This window comes from Pteronotus mesoamericanus, unplaced genomic scaffold (assembly GCF_021234165.1).
Source record: "Pteronotus mesoamericanus isolate MK-2021 breed Mesoamerican mustached bat unplaced genomic scaffold, CSHL_Meso_final scaffold_174, whole genome shotgun sequence".
NCBI classification, from domain to species: Eukaryota; Metazoa; Chordata; class Mammalia; order Chiroptera; family Mormoopidae; genus Pteronotus; species Pteronotus mesoamericanus.
Window position 1 is genome coordinate 41,593,374 of NW_026555309.1, and position 15,472 is coordinate 41,608,845.

Consider the following 15,472-nt stretch of genomic DNA (forward strand, 5'->3'; position numbering starts at 1 on the left):
TTTCCTGTTTGTTCTGTCTGGCGCAGCAGGGGGCCAGTCTTGCATCTCTAAGAGGCGGCAGGCCCTGTCCAGACTCCGCTTCGGGCCCTTGGCCTACGTCGGCCAGCGTGGCTTGTCCGGGGCTCCCGAGGGAAGACAGGTTTCTTGGGGAACGTCCAGCCTGGCCACGTCCTGCCTGCCCTGGATCAAGGAGCTCTTTGTGGACTCTGGGGTCCTCCGCCCCATGGCTGAAGGGCAGAATCCACAGCTTTCGGCCTCAGGGAGCCTCCTCAAAGAAGCTGTCCAGGTGCTTTTTCCCTCCCGCGAGCTGGCTCGCCTTGCCCTGCAGTTTACCAGCAACCCAAAGCGACTCCAGCAAAACCTCTTCGGAGGGGAATTTTTGGTGAATGTTGGCCAGTTTAACTTGTCTGGAGCTGTTGGCACAAGAGGCACCTTTAACTTCAGTCAGTTTTTCCAGCAACTTGGTCTCCCAGGCTTCCAGAACAGGGGAGGACTTGTGGACCTGGCCAGGCCCCCCTCTGTGGGCCTGGGTTTGAATCCAGCTGTGGAAACACCCGGAACCACTCAGAAGGGTGGTGCTATGAATAAGCCAGTTGTGGGCAGCTTTGGCTTTGAAGTCAACGTCCAAGAGAACCAAAATGCCCTGAAATCCCTCGCTTCTCTCCTGGAGCTCCCAGAATTCCTTCTGTTCCTGCAACATGCGATTTCTGTGCCAGAAGATATCGCCGGGGATTTAGGTGATGTGGTGGAAATGGTGCTCAGCTCCCGGGGCTGTGAGCAGACGCCTGGCAGCCTTTTTGTCCCGGCCTGCACGGCAGAAGGGAGCTACGAGGATGTCCAATGTTTTGCCGGGGAGTGCTGGTGTGTGGACTCCCAGGGCAGGGAGCTGCCCGGCTCGAGGATCAGAGGTGGGCGGCCCAGGTGCCCCACGGAGTGTGAGAAGCAAAGAGCTCGGATGCAAAGCCTCTCGGGCAGCCAGCCTGCAGGGGCCAGCCTGTTTGTGCCTTCTTGCACTGGCCAGGGGCACTTCTTGCCGGTCCAGTGCTTCAGCTCCATGTGCTACTGTGTTGACGCTGAGGGCCAGGCCATCCCTGGAACGCAGAGTGTGCCCGGCCAACCCACACAGTGTGAGTCCGCTGGGCATTCGGCCTACTAACTCCGACCCTCTTTTGGGGCCCTGAAACAAGGCATTACAGGAAAAAAAAGAGCCCAGTCCTAGCTGAATCCCAAACTTCTTGTAATGGCAGAATGTCCTGGTTAATTTAAACATTGTCCAGAGAAGTCTTGATCATGTTAACCGTTTTAAAGAATGAATAGGCAGGTATATTTAGCCTCCAGTAATTGCCATGTGCATGACTGCAGTGTCGTTGACAGCTGGTCTCAGCAGCGCCCACTTAGTGACAGGGACGCTCCCCGTGCAGACGCGGAGGCCTCTATGGCTGCGTAGGGTCTCAGATTGAGTTTGGGCCATCCGGAGCTTCCGTCTTGGTCTTCTGTGCTTCTAAACTCCCTAACCTGACGCACGTGTTCTCTGCTCCTCCCTAGGCCCCACGCCCTGCCAGCTGCAGGCTGAGCAAGCCTTCCTCCGGGCTGTGCAGACTCTGGCCTCCAACTCCAGCAGGCCCCTCGCCCTCTTTGGTGTCTACATCCCACAGTGCAGCACCAGTGGGCGGTGGCGTCAGGTGCAATGCGACGGGCCCCCGGAGCAGGCCTTCGAGTGGTATGAGCGGTGGAGGGCTCACGACAGCGGTGGCCAGGAGCTGACCGCCACCGAACTGCTCACGGAGATCATGAGCTACAGAGAGGCAGCTTCCAGAAGCTTCCGTCTCTTTCTCCAAAGTCTGTATGAGGCTGGCCAACAAGGCGTCTTCCCTGGGTTGGCAAGATACTCTTCTCTGCAAGATGTCCCGCTGGCAGTGTTGGAAGGGAACCGCACGCAGCCTGGAGGGGGTGTGCTCCTGGAGCCCTACCTCTTCTGGCAGATGCTCAGTGGCCAGCTCAGCCGGTACCCAGGGCCCTACTCAGACTTCAGCGCCCCTTTGGCCCACTTCGACCTTCGGACCTGCTGGTGTGTGGATGAAGCTGGTCAAGAAGTGGCAGGAACCCGGATGGAACCAGGCAAAGTCCCAGCATGTGAGTTAAACCATGTGCAGGACTGAATCTGTGCTTTTGAGGGAAGGGTGTCTGGTGGGAGGGCAGCGAGCATCAAAGCCGGAATTGAGGTTAGATGTAGCCAAGTTCATGCCTTCAACGTACAGCTGAGGAAACCAAGTACACAACAGCTTGGGCTGCTAAAACCAAATACCATGGACCTTGTGGCTTAACCCACAGGCATTTATTTCTCACAGTTCTGGAGGGTGGGAGTCCAAGACCACGGGGCTGGCAGACTTGGTTCCTGGTGGGAGCCCTCTTCCTGGATTATAGGTGGCTACCTTCTTGCTGTGTATCCGCATGGCAGGGAGAGGAAGAGCTCTGGTCCCTTCATCTTTCTATACGCCACCCGCGCGACCTCATCTAACCCTAACCACTTCTCAAAGCTCCGGCCCTCAGATACTGTGACACTGGGGGCTGGGGCTTCAGCACGTACATTTTAGGGGGACACAAGCCTTCAGTCCACAACACGGAGGGAGGCGATTTCCCCGTGTGTGCCCCTGGTCAGGGGCTGGCACAGTTAATGTCCACTTTTAAATTTTCATATTATTATTTACACCGGTGCCTCCAATGTTACCTGGATGTCTTCTGTTTACAAAGCATTAGCTGAGGCCCAAGGACGGCTCCGAAGTGAATGTGACCCGGCTCTTACCTTCTGCGGCTAACGCTTTAGTCTCTCCCCTCAGTCAGGGGCAGGGTTTAATTAAACGGTGCTCCAGTTGCTGACACCGGTGCTGCCCGGTGCTCGGGGCCTCAGGAAGCGCCTCTGCCTTCTAATCACCTTTACTTTGCTTGAGGGAATTTAATTTAAAAAGTGACAAGAGAGCCGCTGAACAAGGTCGGCAAGTTCAGGTCCGTGACAGCGGACTTGTAAGCCGCTGAGGTGTATGAGGCATAGACAGGATGAGGCTGACTGTATCAAATCGAGATGCCTTGTTACCCAATAGGCACACCCACTGCAGTTTCACACGTCAACCGGCCCGATTCAACGCAGCTATTACCCAAGCAGGCTCTCCCCAGCCAGCACAGCTGATATTCCAGGTGTTGTAATCGCTGCTCAGGTCCAGTGGAATCCCTCCATTCATTTGAGGCAGCCTTCAACATTCCCCATACCTTTCTGGACACTGTTAAAACTAATCAGACTATTTCAGCATTAGCTGAAATTCAGGCTTCAACAGCCTGTGGGTCTTTGGAACATTTTGTGACAAGCATGTGCAGTAAGAGGTGTCATACCCTGGGCATTTGGAATGGCCCAGAGACTCCACCCCTGGATTCCCCATTCATATGTCAAGTTCTAGGAATTGGCGAACCCTCAAAGTCAACACATAGATGTCGACGGTTGCCTAGATTATATTAGGTTGTCTGAGTAAATGCGCTTAGTACAGGGCCTGGTGTGGAACAGACATTCGCTGTTACTAGTCTTCTTATATAGTAGGTCTTCTGTTAATGTTGAGTGAATGGAATTGTGGAGACCAAACAGAAAGAACATTCCAGGTTGTGGAATGAGCTGGTGAGAAGGAAATGGCTGAGGCAAAATATGTCCGTGTGCCCATGTACATGTGCATGTATGTGTGCCTCCACATGTGCTGATGCACCCAACTGCAATGTCTTTACCCCCCAGGTCCTGGCTCTTGTGAGGAAGCGAAGCTTCGTGTCCTGCGGTTCATTAAGGAAACAGAAGAAATGGTCTTGGCTTCCAACAGTTCTTGGTTCCCTCTGGGAGAGAGCTTCCTTGCGGCCAAGGGCATCCGGCTGACCAACGAGGAGCTTGCCCTTCCCCCACTCTCCCCACCCCGAGAGACGTTCTCAGAAAAGTTCCTGAGCGGGGGCGATAATGCCATTCGTCTGGCGGCTCAGTCCTGTGAGTGCCGCGCACTTCCGGTGTCTCCTTCCAGCTGTCTCTTTGGGAAGCAGGAGCTTGAGCGGTTGCTCTTCAGTCATCCTCAGGGCTTTGCTGCCTTGGTTTCCCCAGGCTGATGGGTTCCCAGGAAGGAAAAGGCAGGGGCTTGTGGTCCAGTCCAAGCTGGGGCGTGCATGGCTCTCCAGGATGCCCCCCACCCTCTGCCAGAGTCTCTGTGTTTTGCATTGCAGGGGGGCCTGTAAGCCCCATGAAGCCAAACACTCTCATTGACACATGAAGGAGTTTCAGCCCCCAAGGCTCATACCCCACTCCCAGCCAGTACAAAGCTTCCCTCCATTTCTAAGAATTTAGGAACACCCCAAGGGGGAAAGAAGAACCCTCATTACTAAAACATTAGTGGTTTGGGGCGCCTTCCCCCTGTGAGCTCATCTAACCCTGACAGCAGCTCCAAAAGACAAGCCCGTTCCCTGCACAGGACAGAGAAAGGAGCTCAGAGCCTGCAGCGCTCTCGCCCACAGCCGCAGCTCAAGGTTGCTGGGCACACACTCACCCCTGGCCAGGCACTGACTGTGCTAAGTGGATTAGTAGCCTTAGCACTTGACCCTCCACAGTTTCATGAGAACGATGCTATAATCACCATCTGTGATTCTTTTCAAAACACGCCAACAGGTTAAGTCGCAGGTCCAGGTTGACCCAGTGAGGAACTAGCAGAGCCCGGATGTGTGGCGCGGTCTGGCCCCTGGGCCTCTGTGCCCTGTCCAGCCGCTGCCCAGCCCAGACCTGTCTCATCCCAGAGCCCCTGCTCTTGCTCCACTGCCCGCAGCTGCTCTGGCCAGGAGTCCCATGCCCCTCCCGGCTCCCTTGCTGACTCCATGCCAACTTGAGAGGGACAAAAGATCCCCACCTCCAAGCCTGCCTTAGTTCCCCATCCCTTGTCAAATAATCTCAGCTGACTTCTCATCAGGTGTTTTCTGATCTTGGGTGACAGACAGCAAAGTGGTCACCCCCTGACACCATCGGAACCAACAGAGAACGCCCACTCCTATGGGCCAGAGCCCCCTGCTTCCATTGCTAGGATGTCTGCTGCCACCTGGGCGGGTCTGTTGTCTTTGTTCTTCTAACCCCACCTCAGGTGACCCCTTCCCATGTCCCAGCTCTGTGTCCTGCTCCCTCTCTCATCTGTCATCGCTTTTAGGGGACAAGGGATTGGCCCTTTGTCTTATTGATCCTTGTATCCCGGGCCTGGCACAGTGCCTGGCAGATCGTAGGAGCCCAGTGAATGTTGCTTCACCATCTCTCCTGCTCCTGCCCTCCCTTCTTTCTTTCTCTTCTCCTTGGAGGCTCGAGGACTTCTGCTTCGGGCAACAAACCAGTTGTTGAGCGTTGGGTGCGCAGACAGGATTTGATGTCATTAAAGCGTGGGGTTATGCCCGGGAGCTGGGACTGCTTTGGTTAGCCGTGGATGTGTAGGGAAGGGAATGGGAAGCTGCTGGTGCCACAGAGATTTATTCATTGAGTAGCAATGATGGCATTTTCTCCCGAAGTCTGGAGAAGGCCACTCCCCTCCACTTAGCCGCATGCCTGGAGCTTCTGTGTGTGGTGCTGTTAAGAGGAGGTGTCTGCTGAGAAGGGGCAGAGTGGCTTGTTTTCCCAGAATCCCTCAAGATGGGGAGAGGCCTCTCTTCCGATGCAGGGAGAGGGAGCTTAGTGTATAGACCCCCAGGCCCCGGAGAGTCTGAGGACTGGAGACCCGGACAAGGAGGGACTGAGGGCCACAAAGCGTCTTTGGCCAACAGAACATGGTAGCAGTGTCCCCGGGTGAGGGTGGTATGGGCAGAAAGGGCCACAGCTGTACCTGGCATGAGCTTGGTGCTTAAGCTTTTTGGATACAAATATCACACTTACCCTGTTAAGTGTTAGATCTACTTCACAGACGGGGAAACTCAGGCTCAGAGAGGTTGGCAAGTTGCTCACGATCACACAGTCAATAGATGCCATGCCAGGAATCAGGGAGAAACTTATGAGACTCCTGAGTCCTGTCCGCTGGGCCCAAGTGGGTCCTGGTCTCCTCCGATGGGCGGTGGCTGGGGCTTGTGCTGTCCTGAGCATGGAGAGCTCTCTGCTCTGGGAGCCACGAGGCTCATCGCTGGAAGCGGGGGGAGTTGGGTGAACATCCCCAGTGTGAGGCAGGGCTCCTCCTGCTCCCCCTGCCCCCTGGGCTGCCCCGGACTGGCCGTTCCCCCTCTCCCTCCCCCTTTCCCCTACCTCATGCAAGAATTTCTTCTTTTTTTCACTCACCAAATATTTCTGCAGTGCCTACCACAAGGCAGACACTGCTCCACGTGCAAAATAGACATGAATCTTTTCACCAAAGGTTGTAAAGGCTGCCATGGGAGAGACAGACTTAAACAAAATGACAAGCACAATGTCTAGTATGTCCCTGATGGAAGATACTATGGGGAAAGCCAGCAGGACAGGGGGACACGGAGAGCCGGGGACAGGGACGGCTTGATTAGCAGGGTGACTCTGCAAATCATGGAGCTTCCTCATTGATCCCATCTCCTCACATTGGGGTGAAAGTTCTGACCTCATGGAGTTGTGAAGGGAAGAGAAGATTCCACAGAGAACCAGGCTCAGAGGCAGGTCAAGAACCAGACTGGAAGAGTGTTGCAGGAAGGCAAGAGAGCGGTTTGCACAGACCTGCTTCTGTGTTCTAGGCCCATGCCCTGCCCGCTCTGGGCGGCGAGACCTCAGGTGAGCTGCTCAGCCCGCCCGGGCCGCAGCTTTCTCACCCATGAAATGGGATGAAATTTCCTCTCTGAGAGGGTGGTTGTGAGGATTCAGTTAATTAAAGCATGCACGTCGACTGTGCCTGGCACACGGTGCCTGCTGAAGACATGTGCCCATTATCACTGTTGTCTCATGTATTGAAGACGCTTCATTAACCTAATGAAAGTTATATGAAACTTTATATGAAAGCGATGGCAAGAGGACTACAAAGACTCCTTCAAACTGCAGCCTATGTTTATATTTTTAAGCACAGCCTGGTGAGTGCCCAGCCACTGGTTGAGGAGCCGCTGTCTCCTTTTGGGTGGGAATGTCTGTCCGCTCCTGATGTTGGCACAGGGCCGTGCGTGGCTCTTTTCGGCGGCAGAGCCCGCACTGCGGGGCTTTCCCAGGTCAGGGGCGCACCTGGACCCACCTCGGCTCCCCTGTCTCCACCTGCAGCCTTCGACTTCTACCAGAGTCGCCGCCTCTCCCCTGGGGATTCCTCGCCAGCGTCTCTGCGGCCCAGCCCCTACGTGCCCCAGTGCAAGGCCTCTGGAAGCTGGGAGCCCGTGCAGTGCCACGCAGGGACTGGTGAGGGGGACGGGCCCCCGTGGGAGGCCGAGGGCCACGGCCCCTTTTCATTTAGTGGAAAGACCCCACACGGGGGGCAAGCGAGCTGGACTTCAAGGCCCCCTTTGGTAACTGATTGCAAATCCCTCTGTTTCTCTGGCCTCCGGTTGACTTATCTGTATAGGGGGAGCAGTGACCTTCCACCAGCCTGAAGGTCAAGTGGGTGATTGCTGGGGGCAATTGAGGTGCTAAGGCCTGTGATTGTAAATGATGTGGGGCAGGGGGACAGACGGGGGACCTTGCCGGCCCTGCTAGGAATGGAAAGATGGATAGTTGTTTGGGGGACCCCAGGGGACGAGCCCCAAGCGTTTCCTGAACGTCAGCTGTGGCTCTTTCCTAGGGCACTGCTGGTGTGTGGATGGGAAAGGAGAATATGTCCCCGCCTCGCTGACGGCCCGCTCCCCCGAGGCCCCCCGGTGTAAGTGAAGCCTGCGGACCCACTGCCCCAGCCCTGCAGTGGGCACACAGGGCCAGTGGCGCCCGCTGTTGTTACCCACCCACGGAGGATCTGTGTGCCTGCCCCGCGTGCAGCCAGACGACATTTTCCCAAGTCCCAAGGCCTGGAAGACCCCTCGGAGACCTTGGTCCTTCCTAGTTTCCCAGGTGGACGGAGGCCGCTGAGGGAAGCCAAGGGCCCTGGGCTCCCCTGCACACCTGCTTCCCGGGCAGTTTTGTCCCCTTCTGTGGTTTCGGCGGCCAGCTCCCCTCTGTTCTGCCGTGCAGCGTCTCCCGGGTTCCGACCTGTGAAGTCAGCCGCCCACTTTACTTGGGTCTTACAGTTGGCACATCCACGTGGGCCTTCGCCCTGAACAAAGGGAGGCCTTTGGCCTCCCTCTCCTGTGAGGTTCCCGCGCTCTGCGAGGGGCCCCTCCTTGGCTCTGACATGCAGCCAGCCGGGCTCTGCGCTCTCCCTGAGACCCTCGCCGGGCTGCTGAGGGCATCTCTCTCCCTCGCAGGCCCCAGCACCTGCGAGAGAGCTCGGGCTAGCGCGCTGCTTTCTGGTTGGAAACAGGCCGGATCCCAAGGAAGCCCTTCACCAAGAGACCTGTTCATCCCGACCTGCCTGGAGGTAAGGCTCTGAAGGCCCCGGGTGGCTGTGAGGGAAGCCAGAACTTTTTCCCACAGGGCAAGGACACATTTTCTAGTGTTCAATAAATTTGTTTTTGCTAAAAACTCACAGGGACTAGGTCTGGATTTTTGTCTTAGTCTTGGCAGAGCCTGGCTGGGGGACCATGGGCAATTTACTTATCTTCTCTCTGCTTCAGTTTTTTAAAAATCATATGATCAGACCACATTTTTATCCTGCCTGGTGCTAGGATTGTTTTGAGGGCTCAAGAACATACCATTCATGACAACTCTTTGAAAACTTGTTTACCTAAACGAGTTTTCCCTAAAACTCGTTTGCTTTCCCTAAAAGTCATCTTGGTTTCCCTAAAGTCATCTCGGCCGAATCGGAATGCACATTCTCTCTCTTGTTTCCCTCAATACACACAGAAGACGTCCTAATATCGCCCCGGCACCCGGCTCTCTGGGTGACTGTAATAATTCAATGCAGTGGATTTTAGGAATAAAAGCTCCTAGAGAAAGGAGTCATGCTGGAGTCTTAATCGCTGACGTGCCAAGTGAAGTCCTTGTGCCTGTTTCCCCTCCCTAAAATAGTCTGACACGAACACCACCGCCTGCTTGGTTCAGCCCCCGGGGGCTTTATCCAAGTCCCGTGGAATCCCTGGAATGGGATACCTGTGGCCCCGCCTCATGGGGTTGTTCTCCCCTCAGCTCCGGTAACGTGTGGGAAGGGTCTGGGTTGGAATGGAGACTCTCCCACGTGACCTCCCTCCATGTGCCGAAGCTGTCTCTGCTGGTTTTGGAAGGGATGTTGCCATCTGCTCACTGGCTCGGGGGCTGCCAAAGCATCTGCCCCGTGTGACGTGACCTCGGCTTTGTCCCAGACAGGAGAGTTTGCCAGGCGGCAGGTGTCGGAGGCTGGCGTCTGGTGCGTGGACCAGGCCTCGGGAGAGGGCACTGCGCCCGGCACCGCACCCGGCACGAACGGCAGTGACCAGTGTGAGTAGTCGCCCCGCCCCCGGTGCCCCCGGCCCCTCCCGTGCACCCGGGCCTGGGTGTGGCGTCCCAAGAGCTGGCTGCCTGTCCCAGCTCTGCTGCTTCCAGAGCCGTCTCACCTGTAAACTAGGAGCTATGTTCCCCAACCTCCGCGGGTTCTTGGGAGAAGTGCACACGGCAGGGAACCGGATGTGCTTTGCAACTGGGGAGCACAAGCCGGCGCTGGTCCTGATTAAAGTGGGTGCTAGTGCTTTTGTGGGGTGACAGGATGCACAGCACTGATGACACAACCAGCCCCGCCGGCTCCCTCCGCTCCAAGCCTGGCCCTGCAGCCCCATTTCCACGGGGAGGTTGAGGTGCTGTCCGTCACGGGCAGATGTGCTGATGTCCCTCCTCTGCCTGAAAGGCAGCCACAGCCCCCATGGTCCTGAAGGCCAGGCCCGCGCGCCCCGCGTGGCTCCCGGCCCCTCCCTGTGAGCGTGGCTCCTGGGTCCCTTGTTCTCCATCTCGCACTGTCCAGGATTGGGTGTAATAATCTATAGTCAGGCTTTTTCAGAAGGCGACACTCTTTCTCCTGGGCCTTCTTGTGTGGTGGTTCTGCGCCCTGCAGTATTTCCACCTCCCCCACCCTCCCTGGCCGACTCTTAGTCCCCCAGGCCTGTCTTCCGTAGCTGAGGTCAGGGCCTTCCTCGGGGCCCCTAAACAGCCCTGTGCATCCCCCATTGTTGCCCTTAGTGCTCTGAACCCTCGTTGCTCGCTCACTCATTTATATTTTTAAATAAGAGTTTATCTGAGCCACACTGATGCCGTGTGCTGGGAAGGAAGAGCTCGAATGCTCCCAATTGCTCACTTGGTAAATCTCCTTGCAGACTCTTCGCTCCTTGTGGGCAGGCTGTGTGTGCGCGTGTGTGCGTGGCAGGGGGCACAGCTGAGTGCGGCCCAGCCTTTGCCCGGCCCTGGGTCAGTGCCCCAGTGGGAGGCAGCCCAGACCCAGGAGGGCCCTGCAGGCAGGTGGTGGCAGGTGGCGCCTGTGTGTGGTGCGGGCTCTGGTGGCTCTGTGGGCAAAGACTCCACCTGGCTTGTCTTTGTGTCCTTGCCCAGGCCTCTGTGAATCGCTCCAGAGCGGCGTCCTCTCCAGGAGAGCTGGCCCGGGCGACACCCCAGCCTGCAGGGCAGAGGACGGAGGCCGCTCCCCAGTGCAGTGCGACCCGGGCCAGGGCAGCTGCTGGTGTGTCCTGGGCAGCGGAGAGGAGGCGCCTGGGACGCGCGTGGCCGGGGGCCAGCCGGCCTGTGAGAGTGAGCCGTGGGCCCTGCCCCTCTCTTCCTCCCCTCAGACTGGGCTGGGGGGGCGGGGGGGTGGGAGGGACTCCAACGGACTAGGACAGTCAGGGTGGGAGGGGAGACAGGACGAGCCTGAGGATGGGTTGCCGCTGATTCTCATGAGGTCAAAACTGGTGTCTACTTCCGGCGAACGCTCAGCCCCGGGGCTGAGACCTGGGGGAACCCCCGCGGGATCCTCCGAGCTGGCTCCCAGGAAGCTCGGGCTGGCCAGCTGGGGCTTCCGGGTCCCGGTCTCCCAGTGCCGAGGGGGGAGGGGCCCGAGAGCACCTTCTCAGTGGGGAGGAGCTCGTCTCAGCCGGGAGCTGTGGGAACTTGTGCAGGTGTTGATGTGTTTATTTTTATTTCTAATTTAAAAATTATTTGGATATCAAATATTAAACTATAAATAATACGAATAGGTATTAGAATATTGAAATAGATTATTATATGTTCAAACTTATTTAATTATCAGTTACTTACCTTTTATTTCCCCTATCTACTCAAGTCACAGGGCATTATGATCATTTTAAAATTCATCTGAACAAGCAGGTTAGACTCTCTGAATTTTGTTTCAGGGCCGTAAATGCAGACATTGCAAAGTATTTCTCACAAATTGGGGTGTTGGGCCTGGTGGGGTTAGGAGATACTGCACCGAGTGATTCTGATTTTATTGGAAGCAGCTTTCTTTTGTTCTTGTTTTATGGCTTTGTTTTTAAATTTTATAGTCTCTAAGCAACGTTTGGGAACTACAGAGACATATGATTAAGTCTAGTGATTTATGTGTGTAAAGAGAACCTCCTGTGTTTGTAAATTTGCATTTGTATTTGTAAAGGGAAAGGATGGGAGGGACAACCTCCCTCCCCTTTGTGGGGACCCTTCCCCTGCAGCCCGCTCCCTCCCCCGCTCCTGCCTTGGGACGAGCCCCCACTCCCACGGCACAGCCCCACGTCGCCCCCCCTGTGCGGGACCTTCGTCAAGGCAGGACCCTGCCACACTCACCCCCGCGCCCTCAGCAGCTGCCACCACACAGGGCACACGCAGGGCAGGTGCTCAGTGGGTAGTTAGGAGTGGGATTCCCTGCCGTGTGCTTCTGAGAGAAGCGGTACCAGCTTTGGGATGGAAACAGTCAGCGCTCAATCTCCGGGCACCTGAGGGCGTTCCGCACGGCCTGGGGCCCGGGGAACAGACTGCAGTGTCTCCTCCAGGAGCAGGTCTGGGAGCACAGCTCGCCTGGGGTTTGAGAAGATCCCATGTGGCTGGTCCTGCGGGTGTCCATGATCATAGCTCACATGTGCAGAGATTCACCTGCTAAAAGGTGCTTTTCCCGCCCCTTACCCCATGCAAGTCAATGGATAGAACAGCCCAACAGTTTAACAGATGGCAAAACCAGGGCTCCGAGGTTCGTGTGCACGTCCCAAGCCACACAGCTGGCAAGCGGAGCAGCCAGCATTAACACGAACCCCCCAGAGTGGTGGAGGAAGCCCAGGGGTGGGAGCCAGACAGACAGACTGGATGTCAGCTCTCCACTTTCTTCTGGGTGACCGTGGGATAGTCCCTTAACCTCTCTGGGTCTCAGTTTCCCGCTCTGTGAAATAAACACGCCGGATCACGGCTCGCTCTTAGAGTCATCGTCAGGGTTAACTCAGACAGTCTCTGTAAACGGCGTAGCCTGGTGGCACCGATTCTTGGGCCGCACCTGGCTCTCCACTTGCTGCTGTGGGCCTCAGGGCAGAGGACATAACCTTCCTGGGCTTCAGCCCCCACATCTGTGGAATAAAGGGTCTCAGCCAGTGACAACTACGTGAACACCCACATCCTAAAACTTCCATTGCAGGCCATAACATATACTCCCTTTGCTGTTAATAATAATAATGACAGCTGACATTTACTGAGCATTTATTACATTTCAGTGACTCTTCTTAGCTCCTCGCATGCCTTAATTAATTTTGAGCCACGCCATCCTTAGGAGGTAGGCATTCTTGCTATCCTCACCATTTTATGGGCAAGGAAACGGAGTCACAGAGGAGCTAGTCAACTTTTGCTCTATGGCTCTCCATGGGTAAATGATAGAGCCAGGACTCAAAGCCTGGCAGACTGGTCCCATGATCTGACTCTGCAGGTAAGAACCAGCTCAGTCAGCCCCCTGCAAATCACAACGCAAAGTCCTGGCCAGAGGCGCTCTCTCTGTCGTTCTCATTGGGGAGAAGTCAAGGCTGCCCCTTGGAGTTCAGAATGAGTCCTCCATCTTTGAGGGCCCCAAGTACCTGTGAATCACACGTGAACTGCCAGTCATAGAGCCAGGCCTAAACAGGCAGGGCGGCTGCGCCTGACAGTCAGACAATTAGCTAAGCCTCTCGTCAGGTGTGGCGTTATCCCACTGAGTGTGTCTCCTCTTTAATTTACTCATTCGCCCACCTGGTTCACCCGCATTCATGGTCAGCGCTGTGCTGCGGTCTGGGTGAATGGAGGAAAGCCACCCTCTTTCCTCCGGGGCTCTATCCAGTGAAGAGACTGGTGTGCAGGTGATTGGACTCTTGACTCACTAATTACATGGAGGGCTGCACCATCTGGCCAGAAAGCTTGGGGAAAGGGGCCCTGAGAAGGCCTAGGAGAGCAGTGGAAGGTGTTAGCAAGCTAGAGGTGCCGAGCTGGTAACTGAGGGTCCAAAAGGAGCCTTCTAGGCAGAGGAGCAGGCAGAGGGAGGGGCGCAAGGTGCGCAGCCAAGATCTGGTCAGGGAAAGACAGCCATGCCAGGGCCAAAGGGGCTGGAGGACAGGAGAGTGGGAGAGAAGGTGGGGCCAGCAAGTACCTGGGGAACAGGGAGCTGATGTCTGGCTTCGCTGCAATTCCTTTGCTGGCAGTGGGGGCTGGGTTGGACGAGGAAGCTTCCTGAACAGTCAAGGGAAATATGAAGGGAATGCAGTGGAAACGCAGAGCAGTTGAGAAGCGGGGAGCTGCAGCCTTCGCTGATGCCAGGGCAGAAGAGAGGGGGCTGTCCAGGAGGGCCCCCGTGTTTCTTGCCTGGGACAGCTGGGTGGCTGGAGGTGCCGTGTGTTGAGCGCCAGGTACTGAGGCAAGAACAGGCGTGGGCGGGCAGCACTGAGTATGACGTGTTGGCTTCGAGGTGGAGGGGACAGGTCGGTGGTTGGATTTAGAGATGGAAGAAGCTCAAGAGGTCTGACTGCAGATGAAGAGCCAAGTGTCATCCACGCAGCAGTGTTTTTAAAGCTGAGCGAGGACGGGCTTCTCCAAGGGGAGGGCAGAGAGGGAGGGAGGGGGCCCAGGCCAGGGTCCGAGGAGCCCCCGCATACCTGCAGTCAGGGAAAGGGAGCAGAGAGGCAGGGATGCACCGCGCCCTGCGCTGGACAGAGCCCCCCAGCCGACCGCTTTCCTTCCTCCAGGCCCGCAGTGCCCGCTGCCATTCAACACGTCGGACGTGGCTGGTGGAGTGATCCTGTGTGAGCGAGCCTCCGGCCCCGGCGGGGCCACCGTCCAGCAGTGCCAGCTGCTGTGCCGCCAGGGCTACCGGAGCGCGTTCCCAGCAGGGCCGCTGGTGTGCAGCCCGGAGAGCAGACGCTGGCTGTCCCAGCCGCCTCAGGCCCAGGCCTGCCAGCGTGAGTGGCCTCGCGTTTTCCACCCCCGTGTAGCCTCTCCACATGTGCCAGGAGGCACCTAGAGCAGGAGGGAGGGCCGCTAGAAGGAGCCGGTGTGCTCCATGGACACCTTGGTGGCGTCTCGGGAGCCACCGGCTCCTTGGAGAGCCGCCATCATGTCAGGTGCTGCTGGGGTGTCTTGGGTATAGGACTATATTCAGCAGGCAGGTGCTCCGAGGGCCATCTGTGGTGTTGACAAGCTCCAGGCTGCTCATCTGGCATCTGAGCGTGACTCTGCCACACCAGCCTCTCCCCCGGGTGTGCATGGAGCTCCAGGGCCAATGCCTAGCCGAGCCGTAGGCCTGCGCCCTGCGTGGGTACCGGCAGGGCTCCTGTCCCACCCAGCCATGAGCCCATGTCCACATGCGCGGGCTGTGAGGCAGCACTGGGCTCTGACTGCATCCGCCTTGGCAAAGGCTGGTGCTGCTGCTCAGCCAAGCAGGTCAGGGGCGAGCGCTGGGACCACCCCAGGCTCTGGGTGGCTGGCAGTGTCAAAGGGCAGTATTTGTTGCAAAGCATTCTGGGACAGAGATGGTTATCCAGAAAATGTTCAAATGAGATGTGGACAAATAAAGTGGGTTGTCAACCTGACTGTGACAAAATGGCCTAAGCTGAAATCCAGACCAGGCTGGTCACAAGTGGATTTAGAGCAAGGGGTATGGGAGGAGGGAGCCGTGGGCCTTGAACTCCACAGGCTGAGTGTGGCGCTGCTGTGTACAGCTGTGCAGGGTGTGCCCTGATGACCTTAGAGCATGTATTTCCTATAGTCTGATGTCTTAAATGGCCAAACCACATAGCGTTGCCTTGTTTGAATGCAAGGCAGTCGCTTTTCCAAGGAGAATACTAGAATCGGCCCCCCTACCCGCCAACATGGAAAGCAGCCTGCTGTAGAGACTGAGGCAGGACTGAGCCGGCTGTGAGTGCTAAGTGATTCCAGAACCAGCTGTCATGCCAGGAAGTGTTTAGGCTCCGAGGATGACAATGCAAGATGGCGGTGCTGGCGTGTTCCAAACCAAATGAAGGAGGG

At 56.7% G+C, this 15,472-nt stretch overlaps 1 protein-coding gene across 1 annotated transcript in view; it reads left to right on the forward strand.

Annotated features, from left to right (window-relative positions):
- TG (thyroglobulin) overlaps nt 1-15,472 on the forward strand; it is a 204,856-nt gene that overhangs the window by 15,211 nt on the left and 174,173 nt on the right. The window contains exons 9-17 of the mRNA XM_054590517.1: nt 27-1,127; nt 1,546-2,133; nt 3,773-4,012; nt 7,241-7,372; nt 7,752-7,829; nt 8,368-8,480; nt 9,361-9,447; nt 10,540-10,768; nt 14,194-14,406. Coding sequence (XP_054446492.1) covers nt 27-1,127; nt 1,546-2,133; nt 3,773-4,012; nt 7,241-7,372; nt 7,752-7,829; nt 8,368-8,480; nt 9,361-9,447; nt 10,540-10,768; nt 14,194-14,406 — 2,781 coding nt within the window. The remainder of the gene's footprint in view (nt 1-26; nt 1,128-1,545; nt 2,134-3,772; nt 4,013-7,240; nt 7,373-7,751; nt 7,830-8,367; nt 8,481-9,360; nt 9,448-10,539; nt 10,769-14,193; nt 14,407-15,472) is intronic.